We start from the raw sequence: 22,931 nt of genomic DNA on the forward strand, positions 1-22,931 counted from the left end.
TTTATATATATTATAAGAGTACGAATTAAAACGCTTGCAAAATAATTGGTTAATTTCCTCAATTAAGAACTAAATTAAATAAATTATAAATTGCTTACCCCACAGTTGCTACGCCGGATGTCTCTGCTTTCATCTTCTCTTTCTCCCATATTCATTCTTGTCGATGTGACACTCGTACAATATTCATTCACGAAAACACGATTAATTCGCGTGATACTTTGCACTTTCGATTATAAAATATATACTTTATTTTATTATGATGGACGAAGAGAAAAAGCGAGAAAACGTGACGGCTGCCTAAAACTGCGCGACCGAATAGAATATATTCTACAAATTTATTTCGCGATAGATATTCTATAACGATAGCGAATTAAATTCTCTACGGATACATTTATAAATGAAACCTTATCAATTACGCAAGTTGTTAATCATTAATTGTATCAACTTTAAGAAATTATCGCGCGCTTGGTATCTTTCAGTACTTGTCACGTTATCGTATAAAAATATAATATAAAACTAAAAATCAAATATAAATTAAAAGACATTTATACAAAAAAATTAAAAATTAAAATCTTTTAGTACTTGTCACGTAATCTTACATTTAGAGAATTATTGAAAATACAATACATGTTAGCGATTCGGACACTGCCTGATTCTTCCTGCTCGAGATTCACCGCGCTAATAACAAGGTTACGGCGAGTCTCGTGGGCAAATGTAAACAATAGCACATTTCACAGCATCGTGGAAGCTATTGTTTATATTTGATATACATGTGCGAGAGAGAGAGAGAGAGAGAGAGAGAGAGAGAGAGAGAGAGAGACTCGTCGTGGCCTTGTTCGTGCTATCATTCTCGAGGAGAAAGATAGCGATCCGCTACGTATGCCGTCGTTTCAATATCTTTTTTAAATAGAATTGCAATTAGTATTACTAGGGAGATGTCAAGTGTATAATCGTTTTTTAAAATTAAAACAATTAGAGATTACGAACTCACGTGATTTATTAATTCCCGTTATATAATTCGCTCGCATCATTCATCTCGAATCGAGAGCACGAAGTATTGCAATTAAATATAATTCAAGTAAAATGGAAAATCGTGATATATTATTTATATAATAATATCTTTATTTTGCGCAATTTATTTATGTACGAAATATATCGAGTTGTGTATCGAGTTTTGCGTATTGTGTATATTTTCAGATAATTAATTTGAGTCGTATCACAAGATATTAGAGTAAATGTGTTGATATCGTTCTACATGTATATATTCCGTTTAATTATTAAGCACAGTCGTCATTAATTATATAATATTGAGCGAATTATATAATTTTCGTATCGCTCTTCTGAAAACATCATAAAGTACGCATCGCGTGCAATTAACGCCGTGCAAAGTATCGCGCAATCGTCGTATTCTATCGATTAATGCACGCGTAACGGTAATAATTAATTATATTTTAACAAGCCATAAAGGAACAACAAAAGATAAACAAGGGAGGACAAGGAGGAGACCAAAGGAAGCATCGGACCACGGCGGAGTAACCGGATGGTAAGTAATTTAGAATTTGTTTAATTAATTTTTAAAAATAATTGCTTTTGTTTATCTTTGCGATAGTAATTTATTTTATATCATTGTATAATCTACATAACGTATTGCAGATTCTTTCATGATTGTATATATATATATATATATATATATATATATATATATATATATATATATTTAGAATCTTTTATTTTTTTTACACAGTTAATAATTACATTAAATATAATATTACTATAATAATATTTTAGTGTAAATTAAATTTTGATAAAATATCAATTCTTGATGAAAGGCTCTTAAAATCTCAGTAATTGAATATAAATGCATTTAAAGTTATTACGTAAAATAAAGAAAAATGAAACCGATTAAAAATATCCATTAGTAATAGCCAATAAAGGTAAAATATAAGGTTTCTTACCGTCTTCGGACAGACTTGATTCTAGAGCTGTAAAAAGGCCTCGTTATTGCCGAACAAATCGATCAGGAATGCTGGTTGTTGCATAATTGCGTGCAATAGTGTAGTAGCTAATGGTCGATATATATGGTATATACAGGGTGTCCAATTTTAAAAGTTCCACCCTCATAACTTTTCAGGATCAACGTTTGAAGAAAAACGATTCGAATAAAAGTTGTAGGGAACAAAGGGGGCTATCTAATAGTGACCTTGGATTTGACATTAAAGATCATTTTCAAAGTCATTTGAAGGTCAACTTCGGTTTTTTAAATGGAACCCCCTATTTTTCATTACATATTCTTGTAGCTTATCTCGAGAGCTTTCCAAAACACTATAATAAAGTATATTTGTATTAAGTACTTTTTAAGTTATTTTATATTTTAATCTGACTTATTTTGATATAAAAAATTAAATATCTCATAAAATATTTAGTTTTCAATAATCTTACCGTAATACTTTTATGTACAGAATAATGAGACAAATCAATTAGTATAAAAAATAATTGTTTTTAAGAAAATTATTTACAATGTATTTTTTAAAACAATTATTTGTTTTTTTTTTGGCATTAATTGATTTGTCTCATTATTCTGTACATAAAAGTATTACGGTGAGATTATCGAAAACTGAATATTTTACGAAATATTTTATTTTTTATATCAAAATATGTCAGAATAAATATAAAATAACTCAAAAAGTACTTAATGAAAAAAGATTTTATTATAGTGTTTTGGAAAGCTCTCGTGATAAGCTACAAGAATATGTAATGAAAAATAGGGGGCTCTATTTAAAAAACAAAAGTTGACCTTCAAAAGACCTTGGAAATGACCTTTAATATCAAATCCAAGGTCACTATTAGATAGCCCCCTTTGTTCCCTACAACTTTCATCCGAGTCGTTTTCCTTCAAACGTTGATCCTGAAAAGTTATGAGGGTAGAACTTTAAAAATGGGACACCCTGTATATATATATATATATACGTATCCTGTTAGAGGTTAGAGCAAGAGTACAAGGCAATGCCGGAACGGAGATAAATAAATACCTATTAAATGAGACGACAAATATACAGAGTGTCCCAAAATTAGAACCACAAACTTCAGGTGATTATGAAGGACCAAAACAAGCCAATTTGGCCAATAAACCCGTGTCCGCAAATGAGCCGTTTTGGCATTAGATAATCGAAGACTAACAATGATACCTCGCGAACTCAGAAATTCTGATTTTGATGAAACTTCACATACACGTAGGGCAGGGGGTAAATTGATGAATTTTTGAAATTTCCAGTTGCGGCCCAAAAACTCGAAAATTATTTGAAATATTAAAAAATGTTTTATACAAAAATTTCAAGATAAAAACATCTCTATTTAAACACATTAACAAAATTTTGAAAAAATGATTTTTTTTCAAAGATTTTTGCCCTAGTTAATCTTTGGTTCTCCAGTGCCAAAACGGCTCATTTGCGGACACGGATTTATCGACAAAATTGACTTGTTTTGTCTTTTGTAACCACCTGAAGTTTGTCGGTCTAATTCTGGGACACCCTTTACTCGGAAATAAGACAGTTTTCGTACAAGTGCTTTTATCGCCGTACCAAAAACGTAAAATTCTCATGAAAATAATGTACTCGCCACGTGTCAAGTTTTTGTTTTGTCTCGACGATTTTTATCTGATTTGCTAATGTACGTGCTTAGAAAGAATAGTTTCGTGCAGCTTCAGTAGTTATATATGGCTGGATGTCACGCTATAATTAAGAAAATGAAGTGTAATGATGACAAGGCAAGCCACATCAGGACTCTCTGCTAACGTTATTGCCGACTTTATATATTCTTTCAACGTTTACTGCATGAATATTGATTCTTGTTGGCTTTATAAATTTCACCGTGAACGTTTTTATATAGAAATAATTATAAAGCTAATGTTTAAAACATTGGAAAAGATAAATCTTCTAACAAAATATATCGAGAAGACAAAATAAAAAAACATTATGCATGAAGTTGATTTAATTAATATTAGTTAATTAATATAATTTTAAATTAAAAAAATATATATATATATATATATATATATATATATATATATTAAGTAAGAATATAATTCTAAGGAAATCATATATAGTTATTTAATAAAGTTGAGTGAGATAATTTTGTCTTTTGATAGAGTCATCACGTGGATTATAACTATGATAGATTTTCAAATAATTGAAGAGATTATGAATATATAAATAAGATATTAATATAATATTGATCGGGAAATAACAACGCTAAAAATTTGTATTTAAAAATAAACATTTAAAAAATATAATAATTAATCTTACGTAGAGAAGAAAAAAAATGTACTAAACTAAACTACGCACAGCAAGCACAATTCTTTCAAAATATTGGCATTATTTGGTATAAAAAGTATGTTGTAATGCTAGAAACTAGCGAAGGGAAAGAGTGAATTAAAATTCTATAAGGTTACAATAGGATTTCATGTCTAATCTCGATCTCAGGTAAACGAAGTATTATCGAGCCTCTACATTAAACGCGCAAAAATATCCATAGCCATATCCACCTTAACTAGATTCTTGCAAATTCGCGTGATAGAGCTCGGTAAACACTTTAACACCCATGGCGTGCACCTCCTCGAATCCGAATATCTCCAGGCTCTCCTTGCAACGATCGTAATACGCGACGACGTTATCGTAAGGGCCGATGTCAAAATCGAAACACTGCAATCGAGAAAATAATCGCAGCACTCTATTTATCCGAGTACGATAAAGTCATTCCTCTCGCGAACAGACTCACCAATATCGAACATATAGTTGTACTAATAGTGAAATCGGCGATAGTCAAGTTATCGCCGGCCGCGAATTCTTTACCCTCGAGGAGGAGGTTGAGCACCTCGAATGATTTCTTAACTTTTTCCAGATCTGCCTCCTCAATGGAAGAAGCCTGGCCTTGCACCACTGATATCTAAATAATAATAATAATAATTTTGTTTATCGAACTGAATCTATCGACACAGAAATATTATTACGATATCAAGAAGAATAATTATTTCAATACAGAGCGGCGATACAGAGTCTGCCGGAAATAGAATATTTTCTTAATTGATAAGGAATAAATTAACAGAGGCAGGGAAAATTGGTTTCAAAATTTATGACTGTACACCCACAGAAAAGATTTCCGGATCTAATGCTATTACTCTTCAATCTATCATAAAATAGGATCCATATAGCGACAATAATATTTATTATTGGAAAAGGAATATTTTAATCTTAAATGGAAAATTCTTAAATCTAGAATAAAATGCTCTTGGTGCTATCCCGTTAATTTTCTCACAAAGATGAAGATGAAAATTTGTAGCAATCTAACATCAAGTTATTCTAAATGCAAGAATATATAAGCTTAGATTTGTATATGTTACTCTTGTCTCAAGATAGTAAGATAATCTTATTTAATTCGAGAGAGAAGAAAAGGAATTATTGATTTAATTTTAAAATTGTTTTATTTTTACACCGCATAAGGTTGTGATACGATATGTCAAGAATATTTTTTGTCTCGTTATCAGAAATCCTTTCTGAGAGTGTAGAGATATATAAATGTGTGAGATAACCAGTTGAGAGATATAGAAAATATGTTAATCGTAATATTAATTTAAAAGAAAATTAAGCAACGGATAGATCAATACATACGTAACATTTGATTAAATTAGAATAGAGACTGCCAGCATCGAAATACATCATCTGATCGACTATTGCCTTTTGTTTTGGATCTTTCGGATAAAGAGAGTCGTTTTTCGAATATTTGTTAACCAAATATGCCATAATGGGACGACTATAACAACACACGTGTTAGATAGGGTTTAATCATAGAAAAGCGTGAACCTCAAATATCGGGATTAGCAAAAAAGCAGAAACTTTGGGTAAAAAAACTGTTCTTTTACTTCCTCAAAAATGGGATCTTTTTATCCCATTAATTATTCAGAATATCTATTTTGACGCTTACTTATTAATCTTTGTTGTACGGCTTTCAAAAAATGAGCATCAAAATTATTAAAATTAGGTATCAGATTTTACGTCCTATGTTATTTTCACTTCCGGTCTACAAAATAACAACAGTTTAGCTATGCTTCAGAAAATTTTCTTCTAACTTTTATGAAACTTAAAAAAAAAAAATATACCATTGAATTATAAAAATCAAAATTAACTTGTTTTAAAATATTCGAATTCAACTGATTAAATAAGTGCAAAGTAATAATCAGCTCAGCCACATTCATCGAAATTGATTACTGACCCACTAAACAAAATTGATTTAATTCCCCATACCATCTTTTGTTCGAAAAAAAACAAAAAACTGGTACTATCTTTCAAAAATTACCAAAAAACAGTTTTTTTTTCAAAACATCGTTTTTTTTTTTACTTTGTTTCTTCCCCCATCTTTAGAGAAAACTTGTCTCTTTTTTTTATCTTTACTCTCGTACCTTTCCCACAGAATAAAACCGTTATCGTCGATGGTTGGTATCATATGCTGCGGATTTATCTAACAATAAAATAAAATTATGCTTTATAATTTTGTTGTAAATATTTTTTTACAAATTATCGATTACACATACTTATTTATTTGTATTAATAATTAATAAATTTATGCGCAATGATAGAAATAACTTGAAAACCTGTACAAATTCCGGATTCATATGCTCTCCGTTCATGATATTTATGATTTTAATGTTAAAATGAATGCCCAGAGCCTTTGCGAGTAGCATGACGGTACGACAGGGTGGACTTATCGGCAAATAATAACAATCAATCGGCATCTCGTCTCGCTTTCTTGCTTCTCACTAAACCACCTGCTTTCGTTATTCCCTTCGTGTCTTCCCGCGCGTTTCTCTACCTTTGATTCACGAGTCTCTCGTTTTAAATATTACTATATAAATAAAATTTTTATATTGCAATTCTCTAGTGACAAATTTTTAAATTTAGAGATAGTGTAATTTAAAATTCTAAATAAAAATTATTGAAACCCATTATATATATATATATATATATATATATATATATATATATATATATATATATATATTTTAAATTAAACACACTAATAGAGAGAGCAAAGAATGTGCATTTTTACATTTCGTGGAAACATAAATGATCGTTCTAATTATGGTTTTTTGATGTAGTAGTTCCGTTAATTAGCTTTTAGATGTAACCCTTACCTGCAACCCTTCACAAACTCGATTGATTGGTACAAATCGATGGTACTTGCAACCGTTGCGTATAAGGCTAATTAATCGGCTTATCGTTCGGTTGGGTTGTTGCACTATCGTCGTAGAAATATATTGCTCATCGCTTCTTCTAGCGGTGAATAGTTTTTTTTCTTATGGAAAACGACAGGCATACGTAAAAGAAAAGAAAACGCGCGCGCGCAAACGATTTGCAAAGTTGCCATAGCGATAGCGTATTGCCAAACAAAACCGCGAAACTTCAACGTTGACATTATCCGTTACGATCGAAAGTGTTGCCAGTAAAGTCGATCGATCGCTTAATAAAAACAGGAAAAACGCCCAGTGAATGTAACTTGCCGTACACTGACATAATAGTTATAAATAGAGCAGCAGAAAATGTATATATTAAGGTGTACATTTTTTCTGTTCTCGATTAATAACGTCAGCAATTGTTTTAGAAAATATCAAAAATTTTCAAGCATTCTGCTTGAAATTTTGATATTTTATTTTTATATATTCATTTTATGTACAATTCTTTCAAATTAAAACCAATTTCATGGATATATTTAAACGTAAATATCTTATATTAATCGTAGTCAACATAACAAATTTTATTTTTAAATTGAAAGTTCTCATGATTAATCATATATATTTCATTTCGATTGTATGTAATAAAAAGTTTTTAATATACTGTAACTGTACAGGATGTTCTAGGTCAGATCAATGTAACTTCAGGGACTTATATACTGCGTTCACGGAAAGAACAACCTCGCTCCGTACAGCTTTGAGCGGAGTGGGAATTAGGTGAAAGGCTTCAGCGCGCTATTTCAATACCGTATGTCGTATGCGTATCAATCGTGTATTACGCATGTGATCCGTCTATAAAGCTCGAAAGAAATGTGATAATATTAAAAACTTGAGTTGTTCTCCGTTAATCGAATTTTATTATTCTTTTTAATTAAATCGCGATATGTCTATTATATTTATTTTCTCTTTTTGCAATCTAAAAATTATTAATAAAACTTAATACTATTATAAAAAAATAAGAGTTTCCTTTGTGCGTCGGCTAGTCGTATTTGCAAGCTGCAAGACCAATTTTGGCAGCGTAGAGGGGGCAAAATGGGCGGTCGGTTGGGCGGGATCTGACCGAACCGGACGAAAAGAAAGATCGTTCTTTTCGTGAACGCAGTATAGGAAATTGAATTCGGAACAAAAAAATTCCTATAAATATAGATCCGCAAACGCATCGTTAAAAAGTTATAGCTGAGAAACTCTCTGTAAGTAATTAATTATGATTAAAATTTAATAAGAATATTTTCATGTTTGCATTTGCAATATTTGCACTAGAAATATAGCGTTTGGAGCTTTTTCTCTTTTGAACGCCTTATCAGAATTAAATAGAATTAGTGTAATTTAGTTTGTTATTTAATTACTCATCAGATTTATTTTGTTACCTTTTTCGAATAAACGAAAGATTTTGAAGTTACTTTTGCAATCATAAAAAAAACGTGATTTTTTAAAGATTATTAGCTATAACATTTTAACAAAGCATTTCCAGACTATGCTTATGGGATTTTTTTTGTTCCAAATTCAATTTCCTATAAGACCCTGAAATTTCATTGACCTCGAACACCCTGTATGTAATATGACATACAAAAAATATATTAATTTTGTTCTTTCTTATAACTCTAAATACAAATTTTTCAAAATTGTCACATGATGAACGAATTTAGAAATTAGAATCATATTTAGTAAATATTTAATATATAAGATTATTTTTGTCCAAAAAAATATTATTTTTTGTTGTAAACTGTGTAATATATTAGTAAGATAAATTGTTCTTGGTAAAATTGCATAAAAGGTAACGTACCTTTGATTTTATCGCCACTTAAGTATGTTGTAGGGGAGATTCTTCTGAGTAATTCTCCGCAAGAAACTGAGGGATGGCATTTGTTTAAAAGATATAATAAATTAAAGTTTGACATTAAAGTATGTTATTTTTGTATAATATGTTATTTTTTTATTAAAAAAGATTGTTTATGACAGGGGGAGGGGTTCGGCCTTTCTCTCGACATCCCCATCCCGAAAAAATTGTAACTTAACTCAAACCTATTTTCAATTTTAAAAGTAAAGTTGGTTTGAATTGGGTTAGATTTTTTTGGGGTGCAGGGGGAGGGGCTCTGTCCCTCACCATCCCTCCCCATATGCCGACGCATTCAATAAATAATATTTTTCGAGACAAGGCTCACAAATTTGTGTAGTTGCATGTTGAAAGCTGATAACGAACCGCGAGAAATAAGTGAAACACATTATTGACAAAATATCCATGGCCGTGTACTTATTCCGTAAATGTAAACAAACCCTTTATCCACGTCTGCTCGACAACAAATACAATGTACACACACACAAACTTCACTTTTCCTAATATTTATATTATTTTATAATACCTGAGAGAAAGCATTAAAACTGTCAAATTCTCTCTTTCAATTTATTATTAGGTGTACAACTTTGCTTCCGCCAGTTTTTTTTCCGAAATTCGAGGCTTTATTGTAAAAAACTGGTTATATGTCTTTGAGGCGTTTTGACATTGCTTGTTGAGTCACTCCCAATGATCGTGCCAATTCTTTTTGACTTTGACTCGAGTCTTCATTAAGTAATGCCTCCAATTCTGCATCTTCGAAAACCTTCTCTCTTCCACCGCTATGCCGGTCTTCGACGTGAAAATCACCGTTTTTGAAGCGTTGAAACCACTCACGACACGTTCTTTCACTAATAGCGGCTTTACCATAAGTATTTGAGAGCATTCGATGAGCCTCAGCCGCAGATTTCTTCATATTGAAGCAGAAAATTAAAACCTCCCGCAAATGACGAAAATCTGGCTCGTAAACTGACATTTTCAATCGAGAATAACTTTATGATGCCGACACAAATCGACTAATGTTTCTATGGGGTTATGTTGACAGATGCCCAAGTTTATTGCATGACGTCTATGATCTATTTATTTCGATCACTACTTACCGCTATAGCCATCTATAGGAAAACGGCGGAAGCAAAGTTGTACACCTAATATATCTCCTAAAGCAAAATCGTCCAACTTATTTTTTGCGAATTACTTACTTAGAAGAATCTTCCCTATAACATATTTAAGTGGCGATACAATCGGAGGTATGTTACCCTTAATGCAGTTTTACCTTATTCCTTAATAAGATATAAAATAACTCCTATGCGAGCAATTGATAATCAATTTTTGCTCGTCCAAGATTTCACAGTTATACTCAGCGATTTCGTTCCGTGAGTCGGCAATTATGTCGGGTATTATACTGACCATTAAAATAGGTTCCTTAATTTTCTGGCGCGAAAGTGGTGATTCCGGTGCAACGCGGCCGGCGCTTTTACGACGTCCCGTTAACGACATATTCTCGTAATTTTCACGGTTTTGTTTGCACCGTTTCATTCGTCTCAATAAATTTCTTTCGTTACCGCCATCACCTGGGATAGGGGCGGTCTTCGGCCTCGTTTTTCGGACGAACGCGATACGCCATGAGACGATATAATTCTAATTAGCCTTAGAAGCGCGCTCTCACGTTCGCTAGATGAATGGGAAGATCCTGTATAACGCTGTCGTTGCGTGCCGATTCGATATAATACGCATACGCAGACGCCGCTAATTGATTCGGTTTAATTCCGGAGCAATTTGCGGCAGACACGACGCTCTATTGACCGACATGAAAGAAGCCGGGACTCGATCAGGCAATACACGGACGCATGATCAACTGTATTCTCAGCAACCGGATGTAACCAGCCGACGGTACACTTTCGTAGTCGATAGCGAGTAACTCAAAAATTGGACGAATAAATTTGTTGAAAATAATTTAACAACGCAACAAAAAAAAAAAAAAAGGAAAACGTACACGCAACGATTTGTTATTCAAATTTAGAATAATAATTAGTCGGCGATATATAAAACCCAATTTCCATGATTCGACATGTATGCTATCGTGTATGTATCGTCGGACAATAGAAATGCCTAGAAAAAAAATCATACGCTTCTAAAAGGCGGTTCGAAATACTTTTTTTTTTCTTATTCTATACGTGTCCCAAATTTTTATGATTTTGGTACGGAAGAAACGTCGTTAAGCTCACGCACGCGAAAATTACACTCGACGCGCACGATAGGGGCTATCCACTGTCGATAACGCCGTGGAATGGATTCCAAAGGGCGAAGCTGGTTCTTCATTCGTTTGGCTGTTATCGCAGCGAGCGTCGGGCGTGTCTGTGGTGAGATTATCGATTAGCCCCGGCAAATCCACTGAGATGGAAAATGAAATAGCCGCGCTCGCGCCCGGCTCATCGACGGCGTCAGGGAAACGCGTGATCTATCAACCCTATCGGCGTTGCGTTCATTCCGTCGTATATACGTCGAGTCGCGCGAAATGTAACGCTGGTAATGTGTTTTAATAATGAGAACATAATGTGTGTGCAAAATGGGCGCCTGGCGCTCTGATACGCGTACACTCGATCGTCCGGATTGGTGTAGCACGTTTTATTGGGATTATTAACGCGTATAAACTCACGCGTACACGCGCGCGCGCGCGCGCGAACGGAAAATGTTGGCCGCTCGTTTCGCGTCCGGTCAATACAGCCGCTATATCGGAAAATCCGATACTTTTGTTTACGGCATGCTCGAAATATTAAATGAAGATTGGAGAAACGCGCAATAATTATCATCGCGCGACACTAAAGCGTTTGTAGTATCGAGCGCGCGTACGTTTATTTGAATTATCCTCTTATAGAGAGAATAATGCGAGAACTTGGCACAGCCGTAGCTGGCAATATTATCCGCGTGCGTGAATATCAAATTTCGAGCACGTCGAAAATGATCGAGCAATTAGGTCAAAAATTATCGCTGCCTGTGGATTAACAAGCACTTCGACATTGATACATCGATATTGCATTAATATCGTCCTGGTGCACGCTAAATAAAAGATAAAATTCTCTACATTATGCTCTCTGATTTTCTCGACCTGCGCTTTTATCAGCGATTTCGTTTGTTGCTCGATTTTACAACGCGACGAATAATTATGACGCCTCTCGCGAAATGACATCGAATGCAATGTTGCTGATAGAATTTGATTTCACGAACGAAGAAATACGATTCCTTTACGTGCCATCTTTCCTTTCCTCGACGTACCAGACGCCAACTCGGCCAACGAAGTCAAAGTCACTTGCGTCAAAAGTAGCAAAAGGATGTTCGAACGTCCGTCGTTCGGTAGAGAAAACCCCTACCTCCCCCTTTACCGATACCCAATGGCATCGCGATAGGTGAAAGATCAAAGCTTCAGACTGCGAATATGTGTGCTGGGAGGTGCGTATTGCGACAGGAGCGTCGCTTTATACCATTCCAAACCGTTCCGCCGTTGTCACTCGACAAGTAGCAAAGATGTTACCAGTTCCAACGAGTTGCAAGGAGTTACGCGAACTGCTCCGTGTTAGTTCCCGTTCGCTTTCTCGCTACGTCGTCAAGGGAATAGGTTGTTACGTGACGCGATTCCTATGCTGGAATCGTCGGCGTGTGGTCGGCGTTATGTCAAACTAAAAATAGGGTTTTACGGATTATTTAATCTAATATAACTTTTCCCGAAGATCCCGAAAATATTAGAGAAGTATTATCAAATCTTTATACAGGATAATCCTAAATAAGCGCAACAAATTTTAGGAGATGATTCTTTGTCCAAAATTAAGGGGTAGTCTTTTACATAAACATATACTCCTATATTCCACCCTAAGGAGTTACATTTCTCTAAAGGGAGAGGTGAACATTGCGTTTGTATTTTTTTTTTTTTTCAAATTTTAGACGTTAAGAAAAGGAAATTTGGTGGACATTTTCCACTAGTAGAAAAGATATAGTTATAAGGAAATGGAACTAACAATCCCTATTCAATTTTTTGTTAAAACTTTTCAATATGGCGGGAATGTGATCATCTAAAAATATGCGTTAGAAATGATTGATTCCTTTAAAAACTTGTTTATTTCTTTTATCTTTTTCCTAAAATTAATAGCTTTAAAGAAGAAGAAACAAAAATACATTATCATGCACAGCATGGTGCTAAATAGCATAAATTTCGAGTAGTTGAATTTTAGAATAAAAATGGCAAGCAAAACCGAATTATAATAAATATTCAAAAAAAATGGAACTAAAATAACACAAAATTATAATAAATATATGTAGTTACACTGCTACCCCTTTGGAGAAGTGTAACTCCTTAGGAAGGAATATAGGTAAGTGTATATATTTATATGAAAGACCTCCCTTAATTTACGACAAAGAATCATTTTTTTAAAATTTTTCGCATTTATTTAGAATCACCCTTTATATATACAGGGTGTCCCATTTTAAAAGACTCACTCAAATATCTAAGAAACACTGCGTTAAATCGAAAAATGTTTCAAACAAAAGTTGTGTGGCTTCAAGGGGGCCATAAGATGGTGACAATTATTTGACCTTGGAAAATCATTTGAAGGTCATGTGAAGGTCAACTTGAAAATCTTAGATGGAAATCTCCATTTTTTGTTCAGTATTCTTGTAGCTGACGTCGAGAGCTTTCCAAAACACTATAATAAGGTATTTTTTCATTAAGTACTTTTTGAGTTATTTTATATTTTAATCTGACATATTTTGATATAAAAAATAAAATATTTCGTAAAATATTTAGTTTTCGATAATTTTACCGTAATATTTCTATGTACAGAATAATAAGACAAATTAATTAGTACCAAAAAAAACAAATAATTGTTTAAAAAAATACATTGTAAATAATTTTCTTAAAAACAATTTCTTTTTATACTAATTGATTTGTCTCATTATTCTGTACATAGAAGTATTACGGTAAGATTATCAAAAACTAAATATTTTACGAGATATTTAATTTTTTATATCAAAATATGTCAGATTAAAATATAAAATAACTCAAAAAGTACTTAATGACAAAATACTTTATTATAGTGTTTTGGAAAACTCTCGATGTCAGCTACAAGAATACTAAATAAAAAATGCGGGTTTTCATTTAAGATTTTAAAGTTGACCTTCACATGACCTTCAAATGATTTTCCAAGGTCAAATCATTGTCACCATCTTATGGCCCCCTTGAAGCCCTTTTGTTTGAAACATTTTTCGATTTAACGCAGTGTTTCTGAGATATTTGAGTGGGTCCTTAAAAATGGGACACCCTGTATACATATATATATATATATATATATATATATAAACAAATGGAATATTATTAGAATTAAATTCTACATTTATTATACAAGAGACGCTAGTTTCGTTCTATTTATCATTCCAAAAAGTTTGTCAGTACGATCTTCTCGCATCTTGTGAAAGTGGAATGAGGATGTATACGGATCAATGGTCATAATTGGAGAATTACCCTTCGACATGTAAATGCGAACGTCATAGTTGGTCGACGAGACATTACTTTGAGAAACTCGAGCTCTTGGAAATAATTTTCGACCGGTAAGGAAAGTTTACGGACTCGCGAAAGTTATTTCATACTACTTTGATGCAGCCGTGCACTCTCCGGTTCGGCGATGCCCCTAGCACGGGTTATACAAAGACAGTTGAGTTTCGAAGTTGGTAAATTACAACAAATTTCTCCCGCAATATGTAACTTATAGAATTTACAGATACCTCGACGGAAACGGTCGAGAACCATTAACCGCCGGCCGGCATGTTTCTTACATCTGGATATACATTTACTATATATACAAGCCTAATTAAGGCTAATATCAAGTGACTTGTCCTTTACGATGTACTCGCGGTTTAAACTTACATAAAATGTTGCTTAACATCTTTTATAATAACGAAGAAAGGGCAGCTACTGATGAGTATTATGCATTATACGTTTCTTAATATATAGGGTGTCCCTAACCATCCGTACAGGTCGTTTAAGAAAGAGCGAAAGTGGATTTTATCAAAAATCGCAAGAATTTCGATGAATAAATCACGGTCTATTGTATGATGATATTTTCAACTTCCGGTGCCGACCGGAAATGGGCTATCCAGATCAAAAGTACAATTTCGGATTCGCAGATTCGGATTCTCCGGCGAAAGATAAGAAACTTTTGTCGCAAAAGTTTTTTTTCTCAAATGCCTCCATCGACCGTAACGTGATTTTTTAAGTATGATTTACAAATGTAGCTGGGTAGGAAATGGGCTATCCAAAATTGAAGTCAAATTTTTTAAATGGAACATGACACTTCTTATTGCAAACTCGGATTACACATGAATATAAACAATTTTATTTACATAAATAAATAAACAATTTTAATAAATTTATTATTATTTTAATAACATGGTTATAAAATGATAAATTGTAGTAACATGGTTAATAAACTTTATTAACATAAGGAATTAAACATTTATTAATAATCTGGAAATAATCTTGAAAGTGCGATGAAAGAATTAATTTTAACTGCATTTTTAGACGACTTAGCGTGTATCATATCAAGGTCGATAAAGGATTTTAGAAAAAAAAAAAAAAAAAAAAAAAAAATGTTTGCGACAAAAGTTTTTTATTTTTCGTCGGGGAATCCGAATTTGCAATAAAAAATAAAAAGTGCCATGTTGCATTAAAAAAAAATTTAACTTTCGGTCTGGATAGCCCATTTCCGATCGGCACCGGAAGTTGAAAATATCACCATACAATAGAATAGTAGCCACCCGATTTAGCCATTAAAATTTTTGCGTTTTTCGATAAAATCCATTTCCTTTTTTCTCAAAAGGCCTGTAGGATAGTTAAAGGCCACACCGTACAGTATTATTAATAAATTAAGATTATTAAACACTTCGAATTACAAATAATCGAATCAGTTATATTTGATCAAAGGTTTTGATATCGCTTGTTTATTCCAGGGTTGGGAAGTAACGCGTTACTTGTAACGCCGTTACCGTTACAGTTATTTTTTTTCGGTAACTGTAACGGTAATGGCGTTACAAATTTTATTTGTAACGGAAAAAGTAACTTCGTTACATTTTTCGGTAACGAGTAACGAATTTAACAGTTACTTTTATCGTTACTTTTTTCAAATTTTTTGATTTATTTAAGATATTATTCTTGCTATTATGCGTGATAAAATTTTTATCTTAACCGTAAAGCCGTAAGCAAATCGACCAATTAGCATTCTTATTATGTTGTAAAAATGCTTGAATGTGATTGATCAACTTATGACTCTTGCAGACCAGTGCGATGACGCGACGCGCAATATCCAATGAGAGCTTTATCTTTTCGGAAAAGCAGAGCTCTCATTTACTACCAGTTCTAAGTACCTTGCAACGAAAATTAGAAAATCTCAATAAATCTGACCTTATAGATTGCCATTCATTAGTTGAAGCTATTCAGCAAGGTTTAAATAAAAGGTAACTTATTAATTTGATTAATACATATGTTATTTAATTTTAAATAAGGATTTAATTGAAAAATATTATTTTATTTTAAACTATTGATTCAAAAGTATTAATTTCAATAAAACAAACAATGTCGCTTAATTTACTATATTTGATTTTAGATTTCTTACAATATTTGAAACAAAAGAATTAATAATAGCAGCATGTTTACATCCAAAATTTAAGTTAAACTGGTTAACCGGAGAAAAAAGAAAACGTGCTGAAAATTACTTGGAGGATTTATTGGGAATCCGATCAACTGAAAATTCTTCAAAAGCTGGAAAATCTGACGATCGCAATGATTTTTTCATTTTTGAGCAAAAAACGGTGCAAAATGAATCTGAACAAGAAGAATTGCAACGGTTTTTAAAATCAAATAATTGTAATATAGAAATGTTAAACGACTATCCAAAACTTAAAAAACTTTTTATTAAATATAATACAGCTTTACCAAGCAGTGCATCTGTAGAAAGAATGTTTAGCATCGGTGGCTCTGTATTAACACCACAAAGAGGGCATTTAAATGATGATACTATGGAGCAACAAATTTTATTAAAAATTAATAAAGAATTTCGATAAAATTTAATCATTTATTTTGTAATAAACCTTGAATGAAATCTTGCTTACAATTTTTTAAAAGTTTTTCTTATGCAAAATAATTTATCAGTTCGTATTGTAAAAAAGTAACGGAAATTGTAACGACTCGTTACTTTTTAGTAACTGTAACGGTAACGAGTTACTTTTTAAAATTAGTAACGAGTAACGGTAACGAGTTACTTTTTAGAAAAAATAACGGTAACGGTAACGAGTTACTTTTATAAAGTAACTTTCCCAACCCTGGTCTATTCCCTAAAAACGAAAATGTTGCATCAATTCTAATAGATTACCAAAGCAGATTATTATTATTTTCTGCCAATGTTAATGGAAATAATGAAAGAATATTCAATGCTTGCCGTCCAAATGCTTTGAATAAAACAACTAAGAAGTCATTCAAACTATTGATAACGTTAAGAGAGATAAATGATACTTACAAATGTTCGAAAATTAAAAAGGCATTTCAATATTGTTACGTCCAGACTCGGGGAAGGATGAGTCGACGGAAGGGCGCAACAACTATCTTTTATTATCCCGAAGTTAAACATCTCGTGGCGTTTGACAGGTTTGAAAAGCAGGTAAACGTCAACTGAATCGCAATTACGCTGATTATTCAGACGTTCGTTCGATGGTAAGAGAATTTAATCTCTTTTACGCGAGATGGGACCAAGTGCGATCTTTCGACTAGGAATGAGTGGGGGTTAATAAAGAGTTATTTTGATTTTAATTAACAAATATAAATTTCTTTATATTTTTAAAATAAATGATAGATATACATGATTAATAAAAATAAAAATTAAATATTGTTGATTATAATTTCTCGGTGAGTGTACGTGTGTGCGTGCAAAGGACATCAGCCAGAGTGGTGAGGGCAAACATTTTACCGTTAACATTAGGGTTCTGCGGTTATGAATTGTAATTATGAATTGGAAAGGAAAACTTATTCAATTAGACCTACTTCTTTAATAGTGATTCAGAAGTGGAGGGGTGACGAATTTGTGCGGTGTCTCGCTCTATGTCTCACGTCAGTAGCCCGATGTTCGCGACTCGTGATTGCTTTGGAGATGATGCCAATTGAGGATATTGGTAACTTGCGAATTACGGTGCAAAAGCACAGAGTAAGGCTACGTTGGACCGAGGACTGGAGAATAAGTGTGAGGTTGTGAAATGTAAAAAAAAAAATGTATCTGTCGAATATCTTAGGAGTCCTCTTTTTATAATCCTCTTGTGGGGGTCTAATTTTAAGAGTGGGGATCTTCCAAAACTTCAACGAATTGAAGTTATGCAAAAGCAGGGATTCTTCAAGATTTTAACGAATTAGAATCGTGTCAGTGTCCTCGGCAAGGGGTGTCTCCTATATTATCATATTTTTACCCGTGCTGATCGTCGGTTAGTGAGTTCAATATCTCTCGCGCACATGGTCTAATTAGAAAAGGATCTTTACCTTGTTATAATTATTTTTGTCGACGTTGATGCAGCCGTGTTTATTGAATCTTTCGTCGAGGAGAATTTATCGTTATTGATCCAGTTGTACCTGTCCGTTAGAAAATTATTATCAGTATTAATGCAGCTGCGTTTATTAAACATTTCGTTAAAAATTCTTGTCATCTCCTTGTTCTTCCATCGGAAATTCTACTGCAAGGGGTAGCTATTATTCTTTATTTATCTCGAGGAGACCGGTTTCCATCACCGATCTTGCGTCCTTCCCACGGATACACGTGGACGCAGTTACTGACAAATGACCAGGGTTGGGAAAGTTACTTTATAAAAGTAACTCGTTACCGTTACCGTTTTTTTTTTCTAAAAAGTAACTCGTTACCGTTACTCGTTACTAATTTTAAAAAGTAACTCGTTACCGTTACAGTTACTAAAAAGTAACGAGTCGTTACAATTTCCGTTACTTTTTTACAATACGAACTAATAAATTATTTTGCATAAGAAAAACTTTTAAAAAATTGTAAGCAAGATTTCATTCAAGGTTTATTACAAAATAAATGATTAAATTTTATCGAAATTCTTTATTAATTTTTAATAAAATTTGTTGCTCCATAGTATCATCATTTAAATGCCCTCTTTGTGGTGTTAATACAGAGCCACCGATGCTAAACATTCTTTCTACAGATGCACTGCTTGGTAGAGCTGTATTATATTTAATAAAAAGTTTTTTAAGTTTTGGATAGTCGTTTAACATTTCTATATTACAATTATTTGATTTTAAAAACCGTTGCAATTCTTCTTGTTCAGATTCATTTTGCACCGTTTTTTGCTCAAAAATGAAAAAATCATCGTGATCGTCAGATTTTCCAGCTTTTGAAGAATTTTCAGTTGCTCGGATTCCCAATAAATCCTCCAAGTAATTTTCAGCACGTTTTCTTTTTTCTCCGGTTAACCAGTTAAACTTAAATTTTGGATATAAACATGCTGCTATTATTAATTCTTTTGTTTCAAATATTGTAAGAAATCTAAAATCAAATATAGTAAATTAAGCGACATTGTTTGTTTTATTGAAATTAATACTTTTGAATCAATAGTTTAAAATAAAATAATACTTTTCAATTAAATCCTTATTTAAAATTAAATAACATATGTATTAATCAAATTAATAAGTTACCTTTTATTTAAACCTTGCTGAATAGCTTCAACTAATGAATGGCAATCTATAAGGTCAGATTTATTGAGATTTTCTAATTTTCGTTGCAAGATACTTAGAACTGGTAGTAAATGAAAGCTCTGCTTTTCCGAAAAGATAAAGCTCTCATTGGATATCGCGCGTCGCGTCATCGCACTGGTCTGCAAGAGCCATAAGTTGATCAATCACATTCAAGCATTTTTACAACATAATAAGAATGCTAATTGGTCGATTTGCTTACGGCTTTACGGTTAAGATAAAAATTTTATCACGCACAATAGCAAGAATAATATCTTAAATAAATCAAAAAATTTGAAAAAAGTAACGATAAAAGTAACTGTTAAATTCGTTACTCGTTACCGAAAAATGTAACGAAGTTACTTTTTCCGTTAAAAATAAAATTTGTAACGCCATTACCGTTACAGTTACCGAAAAAAAGTAACTGTAACGGTAACGGCGTTACAAGTAACGCGTTACTTCCCAACCCTGCAAATGACAGTGTTTAAAAGAAACGTATGGCACAAGATGCTTTGTTTATTGAACGATTCATTCTTATCATCAACTGACGATCATTACGTCGCGGAAGGAAGAAATCGTGGAGTCGCCAGGACGTAACAATGTAATCATCTAGAATCTCGATTTTCGATAAAAATTTTAATCAATATTTTTTCAAAAATTGTTTAAATTTTGTTTTGTTAAAACACGATATTTCCGTTTCATCTTCATAATCTATCCGTACGTTAAGAGGTGATGGACTCAACTTTTTTTATTTCTCATTTTTCTCCCCCTATTGATAAAAGGTTTATATCAAAACATAAATAAAGTGTACTAAACTGTTGTTTCAAATGTTCAAATGTTTGTAAATGTTCAAAATGACTTACGATTCTAAAAAGACGCTTATTTCTATCTTCTCTGCATCATAAAAGCAAAAAAAAATAGCTCATTTCCCTCAGATCTTACTACGTATCTTAAAGTTTTTCAGAAAAAGGATTACATATTGTTTAAAAATTGCGAATAATTTAAACAAATCAAAGTAATTTTTATCTAACTAAATCATTATATTAAAATCGAGATTTTTAATGGTCTAAATTTGCAGAAATCTATTCCAAAATTATATCCAAATTTAGCCTCGTACTTGCTAGGAGACCGAATCTATATTTAGATAGATTAGATATTAAAATTTATGTTTAGGCCTAATCTCTCTCTTTATTCGCGCCTGTTTTCCCTCGATAATTCTAAAACTAGGTAAGCCTTAGCAACGTATGTGCAGCGAAAATTGGTTATCCTTTGAGACGCGAATGGATATTAAACACACGGCGAAACAATGGTACCTGCTAACTCCTCGTAACGATGCGTGTAGTGGAAATGCGTGTACGTAAATGGACAGGTACAAAATACACGACCGAGCATAAACGAGCTATCCCGCGATTCGCCGGAAGCTACGGTGCACTGATCTAAAAGCCGAATAAGCACCCGCCGGCTAATGAAACAGCTAATCATACGTGCACCGTTGGTGGTATCATGTTTTATTACGTATATATATATATATATATATATATATATATATATATATACGCGCGCGCGCCTTTGGAAAATATTATGCTACGCATTTAATAAAAATCGGACTTTTTATTAAATGCCATCCGATATTTTGCTCGTTAAAAACGCGTCCTGTATCCGAATCGCATTATGCGAAGTCGGTGCTTAAGAATGTAGGCGTCATACGTCGAAGCATTGACAAAAGCATGAAAATTTTGTAGATTGTTCTATTATATCTTCTGAATATCTGTGCAAAATCTGAGCACAATTCTCTTAACGGTTTAGAAATTATTTAAGTTTAAAGTTAGTATTGATTCTTATATGGAAAATTGTGTACTGTAACATTTATTGACAAATTTGACAAGGAAAAAAATATTGCCAACGAAATAAAAATTTTCGCGTACATTAGGAAAACTTTAATCAATATTTGTGCAAAACTTGATTTAAATCTCCATTTACTCGTTTAAAAGTTATTTACTAAAAATTGTAAATCTCTCTTTCCCTCTCTATTTCTGCAAATTCCTCATTTTTCTTTGTTTCTTGACTGAACATGTAATTTGGTTTTATTTAATAAAAATTATGTTACTGGAAAGAAGTTAAATGTTACACCAACAAACTATTTTGTTTGCATGGAGTTGTTTATCCGAATAAAATTTTATTGTCGCGATAACAAACTCATCCATCTCATCGCGTTTTCAATAATCGTATTTGTTACTTGAACTAAATCGTTTAGTTGAATATCATAAGCTATTTTGCGCATTCGTGTGTCACTGCGCAGTCAATTGTTATGCAGTGTAGTGTGATGTGCAGTATGCAGTGCATCTTCAATCATGGCGGATTCATCTGTCCGGGAAATACTGATCAGTCTCTTGTTAACGACGAGAGAATTGAAAAGATGAAGAATATAATCTGTATATCTTTTTCTTATCGTATCACAAGAGACAACTATCAAGTAAATTTCTTGTCGAATATGAATAAACTTTGGTTAATGTAACAAAAGCAAATGTAATTGTATTTGGAAAATTTGGTAATACTAACACACAAATGTGATTCAGTGAACAAAATTAAAATAAAAAACAACCAAGGATTTGATTTTATACAATTAATAATTTTCTTCATCGAACCAAATTTGTATGTTAGTATTACCAAATTTTCCAACTAAATTTTGTTGTATTAATTAAAGGATTTGTTTGCCTATATCCAAACAAGAGATTTAGTCAACAAAATGGGCCTCTCGGTGCAATCAAAAGTCTTTGTCATAAATTATGAAAAATATTAATTACAATTATTTTCTTTTACGAAGACGTTAAAAAGTATATTATTTTGTGATACTTTAATTCTTTTTCTAATTCAGATTTATTTATTTTTTTTTTCAAACAATATAAATATAAATAATATGTTTTTTTTAAATATCGACAATTTTTTGCTATTATTATTACAATTCAAAACATTCTTAATACATGAACGTATTCCTATCGCATACGTCACATAAATCGCATCAGCGATTTTCTTACACAACTGGAGGAGGGAAAGTT

The 22,931-nt window shown here is 32.5% G+C and overlaps 2 protein-coding genes across 2 annotated transcripts in view; one reads left to right on the forward strand and one right to left on the reverse strand.

The window, feature by feature from the left end:
- The first annotated feature begins 1,473 nt into the window (after nucleotides 1-1,473).
- The window catches only part of LOC138937924 (cyclic GMP-AMP phosphodiesterase SMPDL3A), a 96,704-nt gene continuing 75,246 nt past the window's right edge, over nucleotides 1,474-22,931 (forward strand). The window contains exon 1 of the mRNA XM_070304621.1: nucleotides 1,474-1,543. The gene's annotated coding sequence lies outside the window, so the exon portion shown is untranslated. The remainder of the gene's footprint in view (nucleotides 1,544-22,931) is intronic.
- LOC138937925 (glutathione S-transferase D1-like) lies at nucleotides 4,221-7,365 on the reverse strand. The gene is made up of 6 exons (XM_070304624.1): nucleotides 7,184-7,365; nucleotides 6,644-6,894; nucleotides 6,452-6,510; nucleotides 5,664-5,805; nucleotides 4,774-4,941; nucleotides 4,221-4,697 (listed from the first exon to the last, which is right to left on the reverse strand). The coding sequence occupies exons 2-6, from the start codon at nucleotides 6,782-6,784 to the stop codon at nucleotides 4,542-4,544; spliced, it is 666 nt and encodes a 221-aa protein (XP_070160725.1). The 5' UTR covers nucleotides 6,785-6,894; nucleotides 7,184-7,365; the 3' UTR covers nucleotides 4,221-4,541.

Source organism: Polyergus mexicanus, unplaced genomic scaffold (assembly GCF_030449975.1).
Source record: "Polyergus mexicanus isolate NDT 795.1 unplaced genomic scaffold, iyPolMexi1.0 SCAF_11, whole genome shotgun sequence".
Classification (NCBI taxonomy): Eukaryota; Metazoa; Arthropoda; class Insecta; order Hymenoptera; family Formicidae; genus Polyergus; species Polyergus mexicanus.

Excerpts from the sequence above, each read along its gene's own strand:
- LOC138937925 (XM_070304624.1), bottom strand. The coding sequence starts at position 6,784 with ATGCCGATTGATTGTTATTATTTGCCGATAAGTCCACCCTGTCGTACC. Across the intron at positions 4,942-5,663 it reads CTAATTTAATCAAATGTTAC|ATATCAGTGGTGCAAGGCCA; the intron begins GTATGTATTGAT and ends ATTATTATTTAG. Across the intron at positions 4,698-4,773 it reads CAACTATATGTTCGATATTG|TGTTTCGATTTTGACATCGG; the intron begins GTGAGTCTGTTC and ends TCTCGATTGCAG.